The 25,677-nt window shown below is 37.2% G+C and overlaps 2 protein-coding genes across 2 annotated transcripts; both read left to right on the top strand.

The window, feature by feature from the left end:
* The first annotated feature begins 22,982 nt into the window (after nucleotides 1-22,982).
* LOC129899842 (uncharacterized) lies at nucleotides 22,983-23,801 on the top strand. Its single transcript, XM_055974851.1, has 2 exons — nucleotides 22,983-23,210; nucleotides 23,355-23,801. Exons 1-2 carry the CDS (start codon nucleotides 22,983-22,985, stop codon nucleotides 23,799-23,801), a joined length of 675 nt encoding a protein of 224 aa, XP_055830826.1.
* A 604-nt stretch (nucleotides 23,802-24,405) lies between these two features.
* LOC129899841 (uncharacterized) lies at nucleotides 24,406-24,909 on the top strand. The gene has a single exon (XM_055974849.1). The coding sequence runs from the start codon at nucleotides 24,406-24,408 to the stop codon at nucleotides 24,907-24,909; it is 504 nt and encodes a 167-aa protein (XP_055830824.1).
* Nucleotides 24,910-25,677: the final 768 nt, after the last annotated feature.

Genomic DNA, 25,677 nt, shown 5'->3' with positions numbered 1-25,677 from the left:
TCAACATTTGAAGCACAACTCTTAAGTGATTTTTATGTTCTTCCTCACCTTGAGACTAAATCAAAATATCATCAATGAAAACCACCATAAAAGTATCAAGGTAAAGTTTGAACACCCTATTCATCAAGTCCATGAACACCACCAATGCATTTGTCAAGCCAAAACTCATCACACAAACTCAAAGTGAACATACCTTATTCATAAAGCCATTTTGGGATTGTCACACTCCCTCACCCATAGTTGGTGGTATCCAGACCGAAGGTCGATCTTGGAGAAGTGACTTGCTCCTAGTAATTGCTCAAACAAGTCATCTATTCTAGGGAGTGGGTATTTGTTCTTAATGGTCATCTTTTTTAATTGCCGGTATTCTATGCACATTCAAAGCGACCCATCCTTCTTTCTCATAAATAACACAGGAATACCCCATGGCGAAATACTTGGTCTTATGAACCCCTTTTCTAATAAGCCCTTTAAATGTTCCTTTAATTCTTTTAATTCTGCCAGGGCCATCTAGTAAGGAGGAATAAAGATAGGTTGGGTATCGGGGAAGAGATCGATACCAAAATCAACTTCTCCTTTTGGGAGGGACACCAGGAAGGGGATTGGGAAAGACATCGAGGAACTCATTGACTGTGGAAACCGACTGAAGAGGAGGACTTTCAGAGTCGACAACCCTAGACCTCACAATGTGGAAAATACAACCCTTAGAAATTATTTTGCGGGCCTTAAGATAAGAAATGAACTTACCCTTCACCACCAAATCACGGCCCTCCTATTCAATAACAGACTCATTTGGAAATTAGAACTTGACTCGATGAGTCCTAAAATCGATGGAAGCATAAGATGCATGTAACCAATCCATCCCAAGAATGACATCGAAATCTACCATGTCAAGTTCAATAAGATCATAATAAATAACTTTATGCAAGATAGACATGGGACAACCCCTATAGACCTTTCTAGCAATAACCGACGCACTAACGAGGGTAGACACCAAATAGGGCTCTAATAATATTTTGGGTGACACATCAAACCTATTAGAAATGAATGGAGTAACAAATGATAAATTTTCACCGGGATCTAATAGTGCATACACATCAAAAGCAAATACCTTTAACATCCCGGTAATGACATTGTGTGCATCCTCAACCTCTAGTCTCCTATGCAAGGCGTAAAAGCAGTTGGGTTGTTGGACACCTCCTTGGGCTTATTGACCATAAGAAATTTAGACTTGAGGCCTACCACCACCATCTCTACAATCCTTAGCATGGTGTCCTATCTTGCCACACATAAAGCATCCATTGGAGATGTCTAAGCATTGTCCTTTGTGAGTCCTTCCACACTTCTTGCAAGCAGGAAAAGTTTGAGAAACACCATTCTCTCTTGGAACTATTGGTTTAGCACCCTTGTCCTTGTTAAACTTTAGAGGAGGATTATTGGTGGAACCTTGTCCCACAAACCGTTGTACACCTTGGCCTTTGCCATTATTACCATAATCGGACCTTTGAGGGTTAAACTCTGCACCATCCACTCTAGACTTTTTGAACCCCCTTGATCTTTCTCTCAGTTTTTCTTCTTAAATTTGTTTTGCCTAACTCATTAACCAAGAAATGTCCATCTCTGTGATCAACATGGATATTTTTCACTCCTTGGACACCACCTTGAGACACCAAAAAATAAACTTGCTCATACTAACTCTTAGGTCGGAGACCATGAAGGGAGCATACTTTGACAACTTAGTGAATTTGACAGCATATTCCCTCATGCTCATACTTCCTTAATGGAGGTAGATGAACCCATGGAATTTGGCCTACCTTATCTCTAATTGGAAGAAGTGGTCAAAAAAGGCACCATTGAACTCTTCCCATCCTATCGGCCCTATATTTTTATCCTTCTTAACAACCCATTCTTCGTACCACACTCTAGCCATATATTTGAGTTGATAGGCCACTAGCTCGGCCTTCTCATTCAGTGGCACACCCATGATAGCCACAATCTGGTATAACTCATCAATGAACTCCATAAGGTCCTCATCTGGTTTAGAACTATCGAACTTGGGCAAATTCATCCTTTGGAAATCCTGAATCCTAGAGGCCAAATTTTGCATTTGGGGATGAGGAACACCTTGATTCCCTTGGTTATCCACGACTTGAGTCAACAACATAATGATATTGCAAAACTCGACATGGGTTAACCCTTTCTCATGATGTGGATAATTGGAAATCGGAGGAACTTGGTCCTCATCATCAACCTTTTCTCTTTGATGTTCTCTTCCATGAGTCATTATCTAGAGAACATGAAATAGTTCATTAGATAAAGGAAAGCTTAGCACAATCTAAGGCACGACATGAATTTGAAAGAAGTGAAAACTTTTCTAAATGTTCAATAGTCTCTTATTCATAGTTATGGTGCACTCCAAAACCATTAACAAGATGTTATTTTATGTGGTATGTTGGACTCTGAGGACCATTCAAAACCTCAGGCTCTGATACCAAGTTCGTTATGACCCAAGCCTAAGGCCTAGATATGACATGGCGAATGAGGAACCCAAAAGTACCGTAAACAAGTCTCTTAGTATTCTTTTAGCCTTTCATAGGTAATGACAATAAATAAACAAGAAAAAATGATAATAATAAATCTTCAACTTACATATATCCAATAATACCTCTAAATTTTAGATTTAATGGGAATAAGACAAGTCTCTAGCTCACCCTCAATCATAATAGAAAGAAATATTGTAGTAATTGTCTAAAGATCACAATATATCATAAGCTAGAAAGATAAATGACTATTTTTCCCAGAATACGGGAACTCACAAAAAGTATTCTTCGAATGAAATCTCAACTAGCCAAGTGGAGGAGAACTAGGAGGAGCATCGGTCCCTATATGGTGATATCATGTAGGCAAAAAAGTATGCATTAGTATATTGAATGTACTAAGTAAGTAAGCATGCATGAACATTGAGGAAACATTAAAATATTTATGTATTATGAAACATAATGAAATCCATGCATAATCAATCATATATATAACCTTTAAAACATTGATTTTGTGGAAAAATGACCATAACCGACATTTAAGACCATGCGATCTATTACATTGAATTTAACATAACTCCGTACGTTGGACGGGGAGACTACTTGTCAGGTAGAACTCCATCAAATTCATTCATTTCTTTAACTTTAACTTTAAGGGCTATTTGTGGATCAATTAGCCTAAGCGTACAAGGGCTCCTATGTTGGCATATAGTTAATGAGACAAAGGGTTGATACTAGGATTTCCTTACTGAATCCCACCTGAATGACCCATTCGGTGCTAAATCAATCCCATGAAATAGTTTAATACTTCAAAATAGGCATAGTATACAAATTGAGAATTCAAAACATCATATTTGGTAGAATAGTTGATTAAAACCTTTGGTAATTCAAATATGCAGAAATTGTCCTTATTACATAAAGACTCCATCATTCATATCATTTCATCATTCTTTCATTTCATAACTCAATTTTGATCATAGATATTGCTTTCATAAATATTCATTTGGAGTCAAAGCTTTCAAGTCAAACTTCATTAAAAACATAGTAAAACTAGGTGGGTTCAAATCACTTCAACTTTCAAACATAAATGTAAATGAAATTATACATAAACACTTTCAATCCATCAATTAAAAATCATATTTTAAACAACCCATCATGATTTTCAAAAACCTTTAAAGAGATAAAGAGAGAAAATACTTGCAAACCATCAATTCATACCTATGAAATCATTTTCCATAAAAATAGATCAATAATCATTAGTTTAACCATGATTCATGATATTAAATAGAAATAAGAATTACCCATAAGAAAATATTACTTGCAATCAAGAGATTTAGTTGAAAGAGTTTTGAACTATATGGATGGAAGAACCCATGGATAAACACCCACAAAAATTAGAATAAATCTTTTAAAAAAATATAATTTATCATATAATCAAAATAATTTAGGCATGAGAGTTGAAGGAATACTCTAATTGAAGCATTACATACCTGAAATTCAAAGTGTTAGAATCAAAGGATTTAATAAACACTCTTGAATCCTAGCATTTTCTCCTCGCCGGAGCATTTTGTATTCTACCCGGAGTATATGAATCACCGGAATTGTATTTATACACTACTAAGAACTAAAATATATTTTGAGAATGAGTAAAGGAGTGTATCAAGACAGGAGTTGCTTTACAAAGCTTGATTAACAAAATAATGAAATAAGATAGTATTTATAGGTGTGAAGGAGGGACCTAACAATAATTAAAATAATTACAAAGAAAAATCTAAAAATTTAATGAAAGATTATCATGTCAAGGGTGATTTCAAATGGAGGACTATTGATGTAATGGGTAATGTCAAATGAATCTAGATCTTTTCATGGTTGGTTAGATGAACCTTCTTTTAACGGAATACCCTTTTTTGGAGCTGCGTTTAAAAAGGATAACTTCCTCATTAGGATTTGGTGTCGTCATTTGAATTATTAATCTATAGGTATAATGTCATGGCATTCAAGAATAAACCGATTTAGAGTAACCTACAGTGAGATATGATTTTTCTTCTACAAAAACTAACATTTCATCACAGCACAATGTCTTGCAATAATTAATTTATTTGACCTACTTAACCTATGAAACATAAAATATAGTCTACATCTAACCATCGGGGAGATTCATCCTAGATTATTCCAAATCTAAAATTATAGGTAATGATGTTCGTGTTATTTAGAAATTTGAATCACCTAATTTGGACAATTCTATTAAAAGTTATGCTCAAAATATAGAAGAGATATCATTTTCATCGAGAATTAAAATATTATATACAATGTTTTTATGGGGTGTTACAATTAAGAACACATAAACGACCTTGGTAACGTTATACTCCATCTCCCCCTTAGGAGAAAGCCTCATTGACTTTTTTGACAACTTACTTTTTCAATTCAACTAACACCGCATCATTGTCTTGTTTGGCCTTATCATCCGCCACAAGAGACGATTCCGAGCCGTTATGTAGAAGAACACCTCCATCATTGCAATAAAAAAATTCACATCTAAATGTGCCAATCTATGGACCTCTTTAACCAATTACCTCTTACCTTCCTCAACATTTGCAGCTCTATCCATAGACAATCGACTAAGAGCATCAGCTAAATATTTGCCTTACCCAGAATGTACAATACGCTCATATCATAGTCTTTTAGGAGTTCAACCCACCTCTTTTTCCTAAGGTTAAAGTCTCTTTGGATAAACATATATTATAAGTTTTTATGGTCGGTAAATATATAACATGCACAACATAAAGATAATGGAACCAAATTCTCAAAGCAAACACAAACAACGCACGTTCAAGATCATGGGTTGGATAATCCCTTTCATGCACTTTAAGTTACCTAGAAGAATACATTATAACCATACAATGTTGCATCAAAACATAACCCAAACCAACACATGAGGGGTTACAATAAGCAACAAACCCATCCGAACCTTTGAACAATGTTAAAATAAGAGCTGACGTAAGGCGATCCTTCAATATTTAGAACTCTTTTCACACTCATCCGACTATTGAAATTTTGCCTTCTTTTGGGTCAACTTAGTAAAAGGAGATGTAATCGAGGAAAACCCATTAACAAATCTTCTATAATATCTGGCTAAGTCCAAAAAACTTCTAATATCTTAAGGACATAATGGTCTAGGAAAACCCATCAACAAATCTTCTATAATATCCGGCTAAGCCAAAATTCACACTTACTAAATTTGGTAATTAATTGCTTTTCTCTTAATATTTTCAACACAATTCTCAATTGACCCATATGGTCTTCCTCATTCCCATAATAAATCAAGATGTCAACAATAAACACCATTATAAACATGTCTAAATATGGCTTGAAAATAAGATTCATCAAATCTATAAAAATAGCAGGAGCATTAGTCAAACCAAACGACATTACTACATATTCAAAATGACCATAACTTATCCGAAATGCCCTTTTTGAAAATCTCACTCCCTCACCCTAAGTTGATGATAATCGAAATAGAAGTCAATTTTAGAGAAGTAACTTCCTCCTTGTAATTGATCAAACAATCAAAATATCCTCAAAATTGAGTATTTGTTCTTTATGGTGACCTTATTCAATTACCGGTAGTCTATACATATTCAGAGGAACCCATCTGTCTTCCTAACAAACAACACCCCATGGTGAAATACTTAACCTTATAAAACTCTTATCCAACAAATCCTTCAATTAATCTTTCAACTCCTTAAGTTCTGCCAGAGGTATATGGTAAGGAGGAATAGAAATAGGTTGGGTACTGGAAGAAGATCTATGCGAAAGTCAATTTTCCTTTCGGGAGGAATATTGGGAAAATTATTGGGAAACACATCGAAAAACTTATTAACTATAGGGATCGACTTAAGAGTAGGAGTTTCAGAATCAATGTCCTTATCTCACACAATATGATAAATACAACTTTTGGAAATTATTTTCTGGGCCTTAAGACAGAAGATGAATCGATCCTTAACCATGAATTATTACCCTTCCATTCAAGAATAGTCTCATTAGGAAAGTAAAACATAACAACATGAGTCCTACAATATATAGATGCATAAGAGGCATGTAACCAATCCATACCAAGAATGATGTCAAATCAATCATGTCAAGTTTAACAAGATCACATGGAATAACTTTGTGCAAGATCAACATAGGACAATATATATAATCTCTCTTGGCTAATACCAAATCACCAATAGGAGTATAAATCGAAAAAGGTACTAATAACACTTTTGGGGCACACATCAAATCTCATATCTAGTTAAAGAGTAACAAAAGACAAGTAGGTACCCGGATCAACAAATGCAAAAATATCAAAGTTAAAGACCCATATCATACCTGTGACCACATTGGTAGTCTTATCCATAACTTGTGTAGCATGAATATCATAGAATTGGTTGTTGTGTTGACCACCCCTAGGTTGACTTGGGTACCTTGTTACACTTGGGCTCCTTGAGGACAACCTTCGCCACCTCTTTTGGCAACATTAGGGCACTTAGATTACTTATGGACCATCTTACCACATCTATAACACATACGTTTTTGCCTACATGGTATCATAATGTAGGGACCCACACTGCTCCATATTCACCTCCATGTAGCTATTTGGATTCATTGAAGGCTACTACTTTGGTGAGTTCCCATGTTTCGGGTATAATATCCTTTCCTTTTATAGCTTATATTATGTAAATACTTTTATATACCTTTCAGGATTCTTATTTCTATTTTGATTGAGGGTGAACTAGAGACATGTCTTAGCCCTCGCCAAGTCTTAAAGTAGGGTAGATAAATATATGATGTTTTAATTTGACGTTTGACTCTTATTCTATGGTGTTTACCTTAGCCCCTTTATCCCTTTTATTTCTGATTATTGTTCATGTCATTACCTGTGAAAAGCTAAAGGAATTCTTAGAGGCTTGGGTAAGGTACCTCCAAGTGTCTCATTCACCGTGTCGCATCGAGGACTTAGGCTTGGGTCATGAAAAAATTGGTATCAAAGCTTGAGTTTTTGAATTTTTCTCAGAGTCCAACATACCGCATCGAATAGGGTCTTATATATATTTTTGAAGCACGAAACAATTACGAATAGGGTACTATGGGATATTTAGGAATGTTTTCACTTTTTTCAAATTCATGTCATTCCTCGGAGTGTCCTAAGACTTTCTTGAACTAATGAATTGTTTTATGCTTTCTAGATCATATATCCAAGAAGAGTACCTCCATCTAGAGTAAGGGTTGAAGATGAGGACTAAGCTCCTTCGATTCTCGAATCTCTAAATCTTTAGGAAGAAGTAGCCCATGCAGAATTCCAGAACATCATCACCTTGTTAGCCCAAATAGTAGCCAACCAAACTAACCATATATTTTAAAATTCATGAAGGAGGTTTATTAAATTGTGGATATCATTGTTGTTCCTCCAAATAAGAAGGTCGAGCTAGTGTCCTATAAATTCAAGGGTGTGGCATGTGCTTTGTATGAGAAATGAGTTGTCGAAAAGGGTAAATATATGGAGCTTATATAATGGAAAGAGTTCAAATGTGCCTTTCTAGATCACTTGTTTCGCTTGGAGTTAAGGGAGGCAAGGATTTAAGAGTTCATCCATCTTCACCATGGGCGCATGAGTGTTAGGGAATATACCCTCAAATTCACCAAATTATCTAAGTATGCTCCTTTCATTGTCTCCGACCCAAGGGCAAGGTTGAGCAAGTTCATTTCCAACATTTTTATTTTGATTTCCAAAGAATGTAAGATGGACATGTTAGTCAAAGAGATGTATATCTCCCAACTTATGGCATATACAGAGCAAAGTGAAGATGAGAAGATGAGAGAGAGGTCAAGATGGTTTAAGAAGGCTAGAGTTGATGGTTGAGGGTTCAATCACCAGAGGTCCGATTATGGTGGTACTTAAAAGGGCCAATATGGCAATGATTTGTGGGGCAAGGTTCCACCAATACTCCTCCTTCAAGGTTCAACAAGAAGAGTATTGAATTCATTAAGGAGGTTTATTAAATTGTGGATATCATTGTTGTTCCTCCAAATGAGAAGGTCGAGCTAGTGTCCTATAAATTCAAGGGTGTGGAATACGCTTTGTATGAGAAATGAGTTGTCGAAAAGGGTAAATATATGGAGCCTATATAATGGAAAGAGTTCAAATGTGCCTTTCTAGATCACTTGTTTTGCTTGGAGTTAAGGGAGGCAAGGATTCAAGAGTTCATCCATCTTCACCATGCGCGCATGAGTGTTAGGGAATATACCCTCAAATTCACCAAATTATCTAAGTATGCTCCTTTCATTGTCTCCGACCTAAGGGCAAGGTTGAGCAAGTTCATTTCCAACATTTTTATTTTGATTTCCAAAGAATATAAGATGGACATGTTAGTCAAAGAGATGTATATCTCCCAACTTATGGCATATACAGAGCAAAGTGAAGATGAGAAGATAAGAGAGAGGTCAAGATGGTTTAAGAAGGCTAGAGTTGATTGTTGAGGGTTCAATCACCAGAGGTCCGATTATGGTGGTATTTAAAAGGGCCAATATGGCAATGATTTGTAGTGCTAACCTGATGGTACCAAGAGAGAATATTAGTTCTCAAGCTTTCCCCGCTTATAATAAGTGTGGGAGAACTCATAAAAAGAAATGCTTAGATGGCTATAATGAATCCTTCAAATTTGGTAAACTATGCCACCATGCTCATGGAAGTGGCTAACGCACCAACCAATTTTATGCCTTGCTTGGGAAATAAGAGGTTGACCAAGTACCCAATGTTGTTACCAGTATGTTAAAGGTCTTTTCTTTTGATGTGTATGCATTATTAGATCCGAGTACCGATTGTCATTTATTACTCCATTTCTTGCTAATAGGTTCGTTGCGTTACCTGAAATGCTAGTAGAGCCTTCATTAGTTTTTACCCCTATTGAAGAGTTGATTATTTCTAGAAAGGTCAGTAAGAGTTGTCCCATATCTTTCTTATACAAAGTAGTTTGTTGTGATCACATTGAACTTGGCATGGTTGATTTTGATGTTGTTCTTTGAATGGATTGGTTGCATGCATATTATGCCTCGATATATTATAGGACTCGTTGAGTCAAGTTTTAATTCCCAAATAAGTTTATTCTTGAATGGAAGGTTCATTATTCGGTAGTGAAAGGTAAGTTCATTTCTTGTCTTTAGGCCCAAAAGTTGATTGCTAAGGGTCGTATGTACCACATTGTGAGGGTTAGGAATTTTGACTATGAAAGTTGTTCTCTTGAGTCAGTTCCCATAATTAATAAGTTTCCCAATGTCTTTCCTGAGGACCTCTCCGGTGTTCCTATAAAAAAGGAAGTTGATTTTGGTATTAATCTTCTCCCCAATAACCAACCTATCTCTATTCCTCCTTACTGAATGGACCTGGAGAAATTAGAGGAGTTGAAAAAAGTCTTAAAGAACTTGTTGGAGAAAGGGTTCATAAGGCCAAGTATTTCACTATGGGTGCTCCCATATTGTTTATAAGAAATAAGGATGGGTCGCTTCATATGTGCATAGGCTACTGTCAATTGAACAAGGTGATCATTAAGAACAAATATTTGATTCCTAGGATAGATGATCTATTTGATCAATTGCAAGAGGCAAGTCATTTCGCTAAGATTGATCTCTGATCCAGCTATCATTAACTAAGGGTAAGGGTGTATGACATTCCAAAGACTACATTTCGAATAAGGTATGGTCACTTTGAATTTGTAGTAATGTCATTTAGGTTGATGAATGCACCGGCAGTGTTTATGGATATAATGAATAGGGTGTTCAATCCCTACCTTGATACTTTTGTGGTAGTCTTTATTGATGACATCTTGATTTACTCTCGTGTGAGGAAGAACATAAGGACCATTTGAGGGTTGTGATTAAAACCTCGAGGGTTAGGCAATTGTTTATAAAATTTAGAAAGTGTGAATTTTGGTTGAAGGAGATGGCCTTTCTTTGTCACATAGTGTTTGGTGATGGGATCAAGGTTGATCCGAAGAAAATGAAGGTGGTTAAGAATTGGCCTAGACTAATGTTTCCTTTGTATATTAGGATATTTTTGGGTTTTGCCAATTATTATTGAAGCTTCGTTAAAGGATTCTCTTCCATCTCATCTCCTATGAAGAAATTGACTCAAAAGAAGGCAAAATCCCTATGGACAGATGAATGTGAAAAGAGTTTCAAAACTTTGAAAGATTGACTTACCTCCGCTCTTATTTTGATATTATTCAAAGGCTTAGAAGGGTTTTTTATTTGTTGTGATGCTTCAAAGATTGGTTTAGGTTGTATCTTGATGCACAACAGTAATGTTATAGCTTATGCCTCTAGGAAATTGAAAATTCACAAGCATAACTACTCTACCTATGATCTTGAGTTAGTGGCTGTTAGTTTTACTTTAAAGATATGGCAACATTACCTCTATGGGGTACATGTGGATGGTTCACCGATCACAAAAGTCTCCAATATGTGTTCACTCAAAAGGACCTTAATATAAGGCAAAGAAGGTGGCTTGAATTCCTTAAGGACTATGACATAAGTTTGCATTATCATCCGAGTAAAGACAATATGGTTGCTTTTACACTTAGTGGAGTGTCTATGGGGAGTGTGGCTAATGTTGATGAAGGGAAGAGAGAGTTGGCAAAAGATGTTAATCGGTTAGCTAAATTAGAGGTGAAGTTGAGTCATTCTGGTGATAGTGGTGTGTTCATTCATATCAAGCACGAACCATTTTTGATGGTGAATGTTAAGCTGAAACAAGACCTTGATCTAACATTTGTGAAGCTAAATAAGTTGGTGAAAGAAAACAAAGTAGAAGTCTTTTTACAAGGAAGGATAGGGTACTTCACTACCAAGGTCGATTATGTGTTACAGATGTTGATGGCCTAAGGAGTTTGATCTTGAAGCAGGCTGAATCCATTCATCCTGGTTCGATAAAAATGTACAAAAACTTAAAAGAGATTTATTGGTGGGGTGGTATTAAAAGGATATAGCAAGGTTCATGGTCGAATTTCCAAATTACCAACAAGTTAAGGCCGAACATTAAAGGCCAGGTGGCCTAGCCCAAGATATTAAAATCCCTACTCGGAAGTGGGAAGATATGATCATGGATTTTGTAGTGGGTTTGCCTTGTACTTGGAAATATCATGACTCGATTTGGGTGATTGTTGATAAAATAAAAGTCATCTCACTTTCTACCGAATAAGATATCTTATAGTGTTGAGGATTATGTAAAGTTATATATTCGAGAATTCATAAGGTTCCTTGGTGTGACGTTGTCGATTATTTGACATCAGGGTACCCGATTCGCTTCTTATTTTTGGAAATTGTTTCAAATAGATGTAGGTACCAAGGTGAAGCTAAGTACAACATTCCATCCTTATACCGATGGTCAAGCCGAATGGATAATTCAAAAACTAGAGGATATGTTAAGGGCTTACGTATTCAAGTTCAAGGGGAGTTGGGATGATCACCTACCACTTATGGAGTTTGCCTATAATAATAGCTACCACTAAAGTATTAAGATGGCACCATTTGAGGCTTTATATGGAAGATGATGTAGGTCTCTAGTTGGTTGGTTCGAAGTGGGTGAGATGACCTTATTGGGTACCGATTTGGTACTTGATGCATTGTAGAAGGTGAGAGTCATTACAGAAAGCTTAAAATGGCTCAAATTCGCCAAAGGTCCTATTCTAATACAAGGAGAAGAGATATTGAGTTTAATGTGGATGATTGGGTATATTTAAAGGTTTTACCCATGAAGGGTGTAGTTCGGTTTGGTAAAAAAGGGAAATTGAGTACTAGGTATGTAGGGCCTTATAGAATCTTGAGACGTGTTGGCAAAGTCACATATGAGTTGGAGTTTCCCTTGGAAATGGCCATGGTTAATCTCGTATTTCATGTTTCTATGTTAAGGAAATGTGTAGGTTAGCCTAGTTCTATTGTGCCATTGGAAATAGTGCACGTTGAAGAAAACTTAAATTATGAAGAGGTTCCAGTTGAAATATTGGACCGGTGCTTCTCCAGATTCCCCTCCACGTGGCTAGTTAGATTCGTTGAAGGCTACCACTTTGGTGAGTTCCCAGGTTACTAGGATAATATCCTTTCCTTCTCTAGCTTATATTATGTAAAGACTTTTGGATACCTTTCAGGGTTCTTGTTTCCCTTTTGATTGAGGGTGAGATAGGGACATGTCTTAGCCCCCACCAAGTCTTAAAGTAAAGGTATGTTTGGACATAAATTTATGATGTTTTAAGTTGACATTTGACTCTTATTCTATGGTGTTTTCCTTAGCCCCTCTATCCCTCTTATTTCCGCTTATCGTTTATGTCATTGCCTATGAAAATCTAAATGAATGCTAAGAGGCTTGGGTAAGGTACCTCCTGGTGTCTCATTCGCCGTGTAACATTTATGCTCTAGGCTTGGACCGACAAGTTAAGAGATTAAGAAACAAAGAAGTTGTGTCCGTCAAATTCCTTAGAAGGAGTCAACAAGTTGAAAGCGCTACATGGGAAGCTGAAGTGGATATGATAAAGCAATACCCTCGTCTCTTTCATTCTACTCAATCCAAAGGTAATAAGTTATTCATGCTCAAAGGTATAAGACTCCTACATTTCAGTTTTTCATAATGTCTTCATATGCATGCATGTTCATGAAGTTGAATTTTAGAGTCATGTTTTACACTAAGTTTAAATATCTCATGTTCTATGCATTTCAAAGTGTCATCTTATTCATGTTGGCCTGATAGTCCTCATTTCGTGTCCTTTCTATTCTAGTTGAATCTTATTCGAGGATGAATATTTCCAACGGGGAAGATATTATAAGACCCCGTATGTCAAAAATTCAAGACGAAGGAAAATTATGGAAAATGGACTGAAAATTGAGTTCTATGACTCAGTCTATGTGTATTAGGAGTTCCTATGAGTCGTAGGACTGACTTATAGGATTAATTGTGAGGCCACGAATTTGACCAAGTGAAGAGGGAAGATTACAAGTCCATGTTAAGACTCATAGAAGAAACAACGAGTCGTAGAAATGACTCATCAAGACACTTCAAAGACATGGAATTGCAGGTTTTCAAAACCCTGTCGGATGACTCGAGTCTATTAATTGTCAACAAGTCTATGACTGGTAGAAATGAGTCATAAAGGATGTTTAGAGACTCAGTCCTTAGGGTCCCTCCAACCCTGCAGGATGAGTCCCTTTGATGATTCGTAAAAGTGTCTACGACTTATTTAGAGAACTTCTGATGGTCAGTCCTTAGGGTCTTTCTCAGGCCCTGCAGGACAAGTCCCCTCAACGACTTTTAGAAGTTCCAACGAGTCATAAGGAGTCATAGGGTCAGTTCCAGCCAATTTTTTAAAGGGAATTTTATCCTTTTCTCGCATTTTAACATCAAAGTTTGGTCATTTTGGGGACTGAATTGACCCCATATAAAGACCCTAAACTATCCTAAACCCCTTATTTCTCACACTTAGACTCAAACACACAAATTCTTTCCTCTCAAGTTCTCCAAATGTTTTCAAGGCAAGTATAGGGTTTTACCTCAAGATTCTCTGAATCTCCATTTTCAAAGCTACATTAGGGCTTTATTCCCCACGGTATGTGAATATCATTCATGGGTTCTTCCACCCATGGAACCCCAATATTTTCCTAAAAACTAGCAACTCAATTTCAAATGATGAATTTTATGGGTTTTCATATTATGATTCCAAATGTATAAGTTATTGAATAATTAAAGTTTATGTACCCATCGTAGTTTATATTTGCTCTAAATTACATAAAAGCTTTGAGGTATTAAAGGTATTTATATAAAGGAATGAAAGGAGTTTTAAAGTTTTGGTGGGTTGTTGTAAGAATTTCTTAAATGATGCATTTCATTACTCTCATGCATGCTAGCATTGATTTAAATAACTTGAAAGTTGATTGATTAGAACCCACATAGTTTTACTATGTTTCAATGAAGTTTGAACTGAAAGCTTGACTCCAAAATGAATGTTTATGACAACAAATGTCTATGATCAAAATAAAGTCTTATGATATGAAGGAATGATGAAAGGATATAAATGAAGTATTCTTTATGTGATAAGGACAATTCTCACATATTTGAATCAATAATGGTTTTAACGAGCAATTCTACCAAATGTAATGCTTGAATTCTCAAGCTATATGTTATGACTATTTTGGAGTATTGACCTATTCTGTGGGATTGACTTAGCATCGAATGGGGCACTAAGGTGGGATTCGGTAAGGGAATCCTAGTAGCAAGCCTTTTTCCCATTAACTATGTTCCAACGTAGGAACCCTTGTAGGCTCAGGCTAGTGGAACCACAATTAGCCCTAAATATTAAAAAAATGAATGATGTTGACGGAGTTCTACCCGACAAGTAGTCTCACCATGCTAACGTAGGGAATTCTGTTGGATTCCATTTAATAGCTCGCATGGTCTTTAATATCAGTTATAGCCATCTCCCATAAATGAATGTTTCAATGTTAATTACTTGATTGATCATGCATGCATTGCACTATATTCCATACTATACTAATGTTCTAATGTTTGTTCAATGTAAATACATGCCTATCTACTAAGTACATTCAATGTACTAATGCATACTCTTTTTACTATATGATATCACCATGTAGGGCAATGCTCCACATTCACCTCCACGTGCCTAGTTGGATTCATTGAAGGCTACTACTTTGGTGAGTTCCCATGTTTCGAGGACAATATCCTTTCTAGCTTATGCTATGTAAAGAATTTTGGATACCTTTCATGGTTCTTATTTCCATTTTGATTAAGGGTGATCTAGGGACATGTCATAGCCCCCACCAAGTCTTAAAGTAGAGGTATGTTTGGACATAAATGCATGATGTTTTAAATTGACATTTGACTTTTATTCTATGGTGTTTCCCTTAGCCCCTCTACCCCTTTTATTTTCGCTAATTGTTTATGTCATTACCTATAAAAAGCTAAATGAAAGCTAAGAAGCTCGGGTGAGACACCTCCGGATGTCTCATTCACCGTGTTGCATCTAGGCCCTAGGCTTGGGCTGTTACACTTACCATAAAAGAAATTACCACCATTGATTTGACCCCTCTTGGACTCCTTTCTATACCTCTTTGTTAACTTTTCTTCCTGTATTTGTTCATCATGTGTCATAAGCCTCGAAATCTCCATCTACATGGTAGTTCTACATTCTTTAACCACCAAATCCAACACACCTAAAATGAATTTTCTCATACTAGCCCTTGGATCCACAACTATTATATGAGGATATTTGAGAAACTTTGTGAACTTGAGGTCATACTCTCTCACACTCATATTACCTTGGCACAAATTGATAAAATCTTTCTCCTTAGCCTCCCTTAACTACAATGGAAAGAACAGGTCAAGAAAAGTACCCTTGAATTCAGATCAATCAATGGGAACATCATCCCTCTCTCTTAATTCTTTCCATTGGTCATACAAAACTTGAGCAACCATTTAGAGTTGATACGCCGCCAAGTCCTCTTTTTTTACTAGGCTAATAGTCATGATGTCAACAATTTTAACCTCCATGAACTCTTGTGGATCCTCATCTACCTTAGAACCGTGAAACTAGGGAGTGTTCATACAAGTGAAATCAAAAACTCAGCTAGCGACCTTACCCATATTTGGGCTCATGGGAGCTACCACCTCTTTGTTAACTTGAGCCGACATGGCTTGAGCAAGAACTTGAAAAGCAGCTTGAAACTCCACATGAAACACTTATTCATTCAAAAGGTCATTTAGAGCTTGTTTCTTCTCTTCAATATTCCTTCGGATGGGGTTCCTTCTTGGAGGCATATTTCTGAAATCGCAAAGAGAAAGTTTTAGAGGGAGAATCCTTAGAGTTCAAATCTATCGCAGATGAGATCATGAAAGAAGTGATATTTTTCTAAGATGCCTCATAGCCTCCTATTAATAGATGTGGCATGATTCAAACCAATAAACAAGACTCTACTCAATATGGCATGTTATACTCCCTAGGACACTTTAAACCTTATTCTCTAATAGTATGTTTTTCATTTCATAACCCAAGCAAGACCATAGGCGTCACATGGCAATCAAAATTCTGACCCCAATCAAGCTTCTTATTATATCATTCATGAGCATACATAAGGTAAATACATTAATTAAATGAGGCATAAACAGAGAAATAAAGTATCAACATAAAAGTTTGAACAAATAATAATAAGTCTCTAACTCAAAATGGAAGACAACATAGACTCAATGACATCAACATGCCTCTACTAACTAGATTGGGGCACAAGAAAAGCTCCCAACTCACCCATGACAACATAGGAAAGTCATAAATACATAAAGAAACTAAAATGTCACATCCTCAAAATATGAGGACTCACCACAAGTAAAAGTAATAAGCTCAAGTCTACTCACGAATACGAGGTGTGAGATGGTCGTCCGTCCCTACATTATGACACAATATAGGCAAAATGTATGTGTTAGTACATGGAATAAACTAAAACTGTTATAAGTATGCATGAATAATGAATAAAGGAAAAAATCAATATGAATCATGCGATACATGACCAATATGTTAAAATATGAGTTAAACCATGAAAACCTTAAAACATCATAATCATATGGTCAATGCATCAAAACTTAATCATGAGAACTTTATACCTTTTCATATACCTTGATGTAGGATAGGACATTTAACTAACATATAAGACCATATGAGCTATAACATGGAATCTGATGTACTCCCACATCGAGCAGGAGGAGGCTACATTGCCAAGGTAGACTCCATAATGGTACTTCCTATAACTTTATGCTATATATGGATCAACTATCTATGCCATATTGGAAATTTAAACCTATGCGGGCAACATAGTTAGGAAGTAAAGGTTGCTACTAGAATTCCCTTGGGTAGCTACTATGATCACCAGACCGAACTCCACTTTAAATTCCTCTGTGTGCTTAGTCATTATCCCAATGGAACTTCATGAAAACATAGTGATTAACATCATTAGGAAAGACAATGATATATATCAATCCTCATCAGAATAAGATCATAAGAATATCTCATTAACATGATTGATTCATAAAATCCATGAGGTTATGAGAACTACCTTATCACCTCTTTAATGTAATTATGTGAGAACTACCTTATCATGCCATAACTTCTTATTTTAAACATCTTTGAAAAATCATTCATAATCATTCATGAGTCATTCATCAACCTTGGTAATCATTCATAAATCTTTCGTTGAAATCACATGAAATTCATGATGATGATTCATTGGAAACATACTTGAAACTACCATATAGCATGAGTCTTTGAAATTCAACTTAAAATCATGCAATGTATTGTAAATTATGTATAATTAGACTAATAACAATAAAATATATCATAATTAAGAATACCTAATGTAAATTCATGGAACTAGGACTTTTAGAAGGAGAATTCATAAGAGATTTTGATAGAAAACTTGAGAATCCATGGGTGAAAGGGTCCATGGATGAATTTCCACATACCTTGGTTATTAGAAGCCCTAATTTTTCTCTTTAATGGAGACTTGACTTTATTTCTCTTGGAATTAGCTTGAGGAAGAAGAAATCTCTTAAAAGAAGACTATAGAGAGAAGAATTTGGGTTTTGAGTGATTGGGTGAGAATAAGAGGGTTAGGAGTTCTTAGGATAGTCATTAGGACATAATAAAACCCTACAATCATCAACATTCAATAATTAAAAACATAGGGAAATACTAAAACACCCTAACTTAAACTAACTCGACACTTGGACAAAAACCCCACCATGGTCTGTGAAGCTTACTATGACTTGTGGTGGTGGCTGTGGTGATGAGCTTTATCCTGGATTATAAGGGGTGACCTCCATGAAGTCCACTACAGCTTTTGGTACTCACTATGTCTTGTGGTGGCTCTCGTTATCCTCACCCAATTTCAAGAGCCATGGGGGTTGAGTTCATGGGAGGATTCATAGTCTGTAAAGCTCTCCACAGGTCGTAGAACCCTTCGTGGACCTTCCCCATTAACTTATCTTGTCTTGTAAACCTACAAGGGCCTTTTCTAGGTTAGCATCTGGTTTAAAATTTTTTGCAACTTCCTTTAATACCTCGATTCCTGACTTTCCAACTTCTAGGGTCTTACATGACTATACCGGTTGTGTAACTCCCTGTGTTATTCTAGAATATATGGAGTTAAAGAACCATGAGAAAAGTTGAGAAAATAAACTAACAGAGTGGACTACAAGTGTCCTTTATGAACCGTAGAGAGTTCTACGAGTCATAGGGATGACTCATAGAACCTTTCAACACTTAGTAAAATTTTAGGTTCTGAGAAGCCATCCTTCGTTTGACCTTATGATTCATAAGAGTTTACACGAGCCATATAAAGGACTCGTAGAACCCCACCTCTTGACACTTAGCCAAATTTTAAAATTTAAGACATTTCTATGATTGATGTTAACGAGTCATCTACGAGTCTATGAGTCATACAAATGACTCATAGAAGAGATTCAGAGACTCAAGTTTTTTAGGTTTCTGAGAAGTTGCAAGATGAAAAGGTTCTACTACTCATAACTTTTCTATGATTCGTAGACCTGAGTTATTGAAACTATGTGCAGACCATCCCAGTTCTATGACTGGTCTTCTATGATCCGTAGAAGTGTCTACGAGTGTTACAGAGCTCTGGCGACCCAATCACTGCAACACCAATTCCAAAACATTCCTACAAATATTATTGAGCTCTTCAGCCAAGGTAGGAGCCTCGAATCAATGCCAATAAGTTCAATTTCAAAAAGTTGTCAAGACACTAGCAATGGTGATATGAACATTTCCACTGAGTTTCAAGATGGAGAGCATTCTTTGGTTCATCATAAAGACCAGCAACAAGATCAATGTATTCAAATAAATGATGATATGCACTCAATTGATAAGGCAAAGTTGTTGCATCATAGTTCCAAGAATGATACTAACACTGTAGGAGTTGCACAGCAAGGCAGCAGTGATGTTCCTGCAAACCTCCAAGGTAAGTTTTCTGAACCTCTTAACCAATATTCATTACCTCATATTAACTATGTTACTAATAAGGATCAAATAGTTGCTAAGCCTATTGAACCTTATTTACAAAATAGCAATATTCCTGCCACAATGCTGAAATCCATTGGAACTCCTTTGCCACCTAATGGAAAAGAGAACCATGGTGCCGTGATAGAATCTTTAATGCAGGGGAGGGAACGTTATATTAAAAATGGTGTTGGATACAAGGTTAAGTCTAGTGGAAATGTTCCTCAACTCAATGCAACTGAGCACCAAGAAACTGATGCTCCTCATGCTACTCTGAACAAAGGAACTAACACTTCCAACCTTATAGCAACTCCTAAAAAGAATACTCCCAACCAGCACAATTTCCCTAAAATCTCTAGTAATTTTGATAAGCCAAATCAAAACAACCAAGCACCCAAGTTAGTGCCCAACCATTCAGAACCTCATGAACACAACTTAGTTTCCAACCATCAACAACTAGGTGCTCATACCAACCAGCAGCCCCAGAAGAACCAATTTCCCAACAAGAGGGACCAGGTCCCTCAACCAGCTCCCTACACAGTAGTTCAAACATTTGCCTCTAAGCTTAGGTTCAACCAAGCTAGGACTGAGGTCCCCTTTATACTATCACCTCCTATTCACACCACTAGGCAAGGCCTTTCTGCTGTCCTCTTTGAAAAGGAGTATTTCTTGGTTAAGTTGGCTTCTAGATGCAGGTATACCCTGGTGGGAAAATTCAGCACTACCATGCCAAAAATTGAGTTGCTGAGGAAGAGTTTCATTACACAAACCCAACTATCAGGTGGAGTCAAGATAGCACACTTCAATGCTAGACATGTCTACATTGACCTTAACAATGAACTAGATTACATTACTAGATGGACCAAACAGAGGATGAATATAGAAGGTCAGTGGATGAGAATACAAACTTGGACACCAACCTTCAGGCCTGAGGAAGAGACTCCAGTAGTGCCAATTTGGGTTGCCTTACCTGAATTGCCTTGGCACTGCTATAACAAAGAAGTTGTGACTGCCTTACTAGAATCCATAGGTAAAGTCTTATATCTAGATACTGACTCCATCCAAAAGATAAGAAGGAGTATAGCTAAGGTAAGGATACAAGTTGATCTTACAAAGGAAAGGCTATCATATGTGTGGATGGGCCATGACAAATAAGATGCTACTATTGGGAGATGGCAAGCCATCCATTATGAAAATATCCCTGAGTACTGCACTTACTGCAAACATCAGGGCCATATAATACATGCTTGTACTGTCCAGAAGAGAGATAAAGAGCAAAAAAGAAGAAAAGAACTTGAAGCTGCCAGGAAAAACAAAGCACATGAGGGCGGGGAGACCAAGGAACAACAAGAAACATAAAATACTGATGTACAGCAGAAGAACAATATCTATACATCTAGTAACCAAGCACAACCACAGTCTATTAATACAAGCAAAAATAAGGAAATGTGGCAAACTCAAAACAAGAAACACACCAAGGGGCCAAGCAAATTGCACCTGACCAATGGGGCTAAACCTTCAGCACCAAGAGAGAAAGGCAGAAATGAACAACCATAACTCAACCACATACTACCAGGTAAGTCTCCTAACTTTAATGTTCAACCAAATAACTATGTTGATCTTGTTACACAAGATCAACCCACTACCCAGGTTGCAGGAAAATAAAGTACTAAAGTACAAGCTCCTATTAGGAAGCAATCAACAGTGCAGGACAGCACCACTTTCTTAGGACCAGGTATTGACCCTAAGCTTCTCAAGTCCCAATCCCCCCATAACCACTACACAGATGTAGTGACAGCTGAAGGATGTGAAACTAGCAAAGAATCAAGACCCCCAGGTATTGACTCAATGCTCCCAATCCCCAGGCAACACCCTTATTATAATACTACTTCTGCTGTCTTAGAAGTTGATGGAGGATTGGAAGGAAGTGCAATGGAGAACCACACTAATCTGCAGGAAGGGGCAACCAAAAGGGGTGGGAGTTTGTCTCATTTTTTGCATGAGAACCCAAGCACTGGCCCTAAGTGTGACCCTAGAGCTCCTTCTACCCCTGTGCATCACTCCCAGCACACCATCAATCTCCTTACAAAGGTACAGACAAATGAGTTGACAGATGAATAGAATGACATTATCCTTGATGCCAGTCACTTGCCAATTATCAAAGGCTCTATGGCCAAGGATATGGGGCAGTAGCTAGCACAAGTGCTACTGGTTCTAAAGCAAAAAAGAATAAAATGAGCAAAAAGAGAAGGGATGCTATTAAAAAAAATTAATGAAAAGAACTCTACTATTAAGGAGCTATCTCCAGCAAATAGAACTGCAGAGCAACACAGAAACCCCCACTCCATATGCACTCTCAATACTAACATACAGGCCCCTCCTGACCTGGATGAATATGCTGTTATGGAATCTGAAGATGAGTGTGAAAATGATGACCAATCCTTGAATGATCCAGATGAGGATGATATTACTAGTGAATAGTCAATCAAAGCTTTTAGTCCAAACTATACTAAGGACTATAAAGATGAGATTCAACAAATATCTAACTCCCAAGGTTTGTCCCCTAGAGGAGCCCACCAATCTAGGTTAAGTACTAGGCCTACCAGTCCTACTACCTCTGCTCCTGCAGGTAGACCACACACTAGGCTCTTTACTTCCAAGATCTCTCAATGATTAGTACTCTCAGCTGGAATGTGAGGGGTATTAATACCCAAAGAGCCATAGAAAGACTCAAGTATCTTAAGAATATGTACTAGATCTCTCTCATTGCCTTACTTGAGCCCTTTTCTAATAATTCTCAACTACAACATTTCAGAAATCAGCTTAATATGGACTATGCTATCCATAATCCAAATGGTAAGATTTGGATTTTCTGGACCAAAGATGTTGATTGTAGGATTTTGGAGAATGATGAGCAATTGATCACTTGTGAGATCAATCATGTCATGATCCCAAACCAGTATATTACTACCTTTGTCTATGCAAAATGTAAATATCACCTCAGAAGACCTCTATGGGATAGCCTACTGCAGCAATCAACCACCTCTCTTCCATGGTGTACTATAGGTGATTTCAATGTTATTACTGACCCTGAAGAATAGTTTGGGGGGTCATTTATAACATGAGAAAAAGCCTTGAATTCATCAATACTATTAAGGCCTCTGGCCTCCAGGATCTTGGCTTCACTGGACAGAAATACACCTAGTCTAATCAAAGGGGAATTATGTTCAAAATTTGGAAAAGACTAGACAGGGGGATGGTTAATGACAAGTGGCTGGAAACCATGCCCCATACTAATATCACTCATCTGCCATCAGTAGGGTCAGACCATTGTCCTTTGCTCTTAGAAATGGTTGACAAATATCTCAATCCCATCAAGTATTTCAAATTCTTGAATTGCTGGCCTAATCAACCCTCCTTTAAGGAAACTGTCAAGGAGTGCTGCAACAGACCAATTGCAGGCAATCCAATGTGGAGCTTTCACCAAAATATGAAGAGGCTTGCCTCCACTCTTAGCAGTTGGTCTAGAATTCAGTTTGGAGACATCTATGCTAGAGTTAAAAAGTATGAGGAGGAAGTTAGACAAGCTGAAGAGAACCTAATTAATATACAGTCCAATGAAAATAGGTCCAAGCTTTATGACATCAATGTTGAATATATCAGATACCTGAAAAAAGAAGATGCAATTCTCAGATAAAAAACTCAACTTCACTGGTTCAAGGAAGGAGATGTGAACTCTAGCTACTTTCATGCCTTGGTTAGATGGAGGAGAAGGAAGCTTTACATTCACAAGATCCAAACTGATGATGGTTCTTGGGTCCAAGGAGATGCTGAAATTCCTGAAGCTGCATGTAACCACTTTCAAGAAATCTTAACTAAGGGGGACAAGTACATTCAGCAACAGGCCCTTCAGTGCATTTCTTCAATGATTACTGAAAAGCATAATAAAGACCTCCAAGACATGCATACTATGGATGAATTAAGAACTATTGTATTTTCAATGAATCCAAACTCTGCAGCAGGTCCTGATGGCATGAATGGAAAAACATTTCAGCTGTGCTGGGATATCATCAAAGAGGATTTTCTGAGTGTGGTCAATTCCTTATTTTCTGGACAGGCCATGCCTAAGTTCTTTACCCACTTTGTTTGGTTCTACTCCCAAAAGTAAACCATCCAACCAAAATTTCTGAATTCAGACCTATAAGCCTCAATAACTTCACCAATAAAATTATCTCCAAACTTCTTTGTCTAAGACTAGCTCCAATTCTTCCTAATCTTATCTCCCTTAATCAATATGGCTTTGTCAAGAATAGAAGCATCTCTGAGAATATCATGCTTGCCCAGGAAATCATCTATCAGATCAAAAAGCGAAATGTAGGGGCAATGTTGTGATCAAACTTGACATGGCCAAAGCTTATGATAGGGTCTCTTGGTCCTACACTTGTCTGGTATTAAGAAGAATGAGATTTGGTGAAAGGTTCATTGATATGACTTGGAGAATTATGGAAGACAATTGGTACTCTGTCATAGTTAATGGTTCAAGGCATGGTTTCCTTCATTCAACAAAGGGTCTAAAACAAGGGGACCCCCTTTCCCCTGCTTTATTCATCCTTGGAGCTGAGGTGCTCTCCAGACTCATGAACAAGCTACATCAACATCCTCAATTTCATGGCTTCCATATGCCAAAACAGGGACCCTAAATCAACCATCTTAGCTTTGCAGATGATATCATCATCTTCTCTTATAGAAGAAAGCAGACCTTGACACTCATCATGGAGACTCTAAATTCCTATGAAAAGGTTTCTGGACAGTTGATCAACAAGCATAAGAATCACTTCATGATTCCATCCAATGCTTTCAAGTCTACTATTGTGAGAATCAAGAAGATCACTGGCTTTACCCAAAAAGATAGCCCCATAACTTATCTGGGGTGCCCTATCTATATTGGCAGACAAAGAGTGGTATATTATTATGATCTTATAGCTAAGGTTGTTAATAGAATCACTAGATGGCATGCAAAAATCCTTAGTCATGGGGGAAGAGCTGTACTAGTCAAGCATGTTATTCAAGCCATGCCAACTCACTTGCTTTCAACCAGTACTCCTCCCTCAACCACCATCAAGAAAATACAAAGCATTACTGCCAATTGCTTCTGGGGTTGGAAAAATGACAAGAGGAAGTATCATTGGTCCTCATGGAGGAATCTTAGCTTTCCATATGATGAAGGAGGTATTGGAGTGAGGCAATTTGCAGATGTGGCTAAGTCCTTTCAATAGAAATATTGGTGGATACTTAGAACCAAGAACACTCTATGGGGAGATTTCATTAAAGACAAATACTGCCAGAGGGCTAATATCATCACCAAGAAATGGGACACATGTTAATCCCTGATTTGGAAGCACATGATAAACAATAAGCACAACATGGATCCCCATATTCAGTGGAACATTCACTTTGGTTCCTACCTCTTCTGGTGGGATAACTGGCTTGGAGTTGGCCCCTTAGCATAATTCACAACTGAGAGCTGTAGATTCAACAACACTCAAGTTTCTGCTTTTATCACTAATGGTCAATGGAATGAGGATCTGATCATCCAAAAAAAAACCTCAGTTTGTACCAACCATCTTAGCTACTCACATTAACTACCAACCTCTCAAATAGGACTACCCTTATTGGACTCCAAATAGCACAGGGGAGTTTAGTTTCTCTTCTTCCTGGGAGCTCATCAGAGACAAGAGGACCAAGACCATTTCTAATTGTAGTACTTGGCACAAACTTATTCCTTTCAAATATTCATTCCTGGTTTGGAGAATTCTTAGAGGGAAGCTTCCCACTAATGAAAAGCTTATCAGTTTTGGACAAGCTCCTTCAAAGTGCTATTGTTGCCATAGTCCTGAGCAGGATACCATTGAGCACATGTTTTTTAGGAGCCTTTGCTCAGTGTATTTGGAGACTTTTTGCTGACTCTTTGGGCATCCATAAGGAGCACACTTCTCTCAGAGGTTTGTTAATGAGCTGGTGGACTTCAAAGAACAACAATAAAG

Source organism: Solanum dulcamara, chromosome 8 (assembly GCF_947179165.1).
Source record: "Solanum dulcamara chromosome 8, daSolDulc1.2, whole genome shotgun sequence".
In the NCBI taxonomy this organism is placed as follows: domain Eukaryota; kingdom Viridiplantae; phylum Streptophyta; class Magnoliopsida; order Solanales; family Solanaceae; genus Solanum; species Solanum dulcamara.
This window is presented reverse-complemented; position numbering and strand designations above follow the sequence as displayed.

Excerpts from the sequence above, each read along its gene's own strand:
- LOC129899841 (XM_055974849.1), top strand. The coding sequence starts at position 24,406 with ATGGAGACTCTAAATTCCTATGAAAAGGTTTCTGGACAGTTGATCAAC.
- LOC129899842 (XM_055974851.1), top strand. The coding sequence starts at position 22,983 with ATGGTTGACAAATATCTCAATCCCATCAAGTATTTCAAATTCTTGAAT. Across the intron at positions 23,211-23,354 it reads TTAAAAAGTATGAGGAGGAA|GAAGGAGATGTGAACTCTAG; the intron begins GTTAGACAAGCT and ends CACTGGTTCAAG.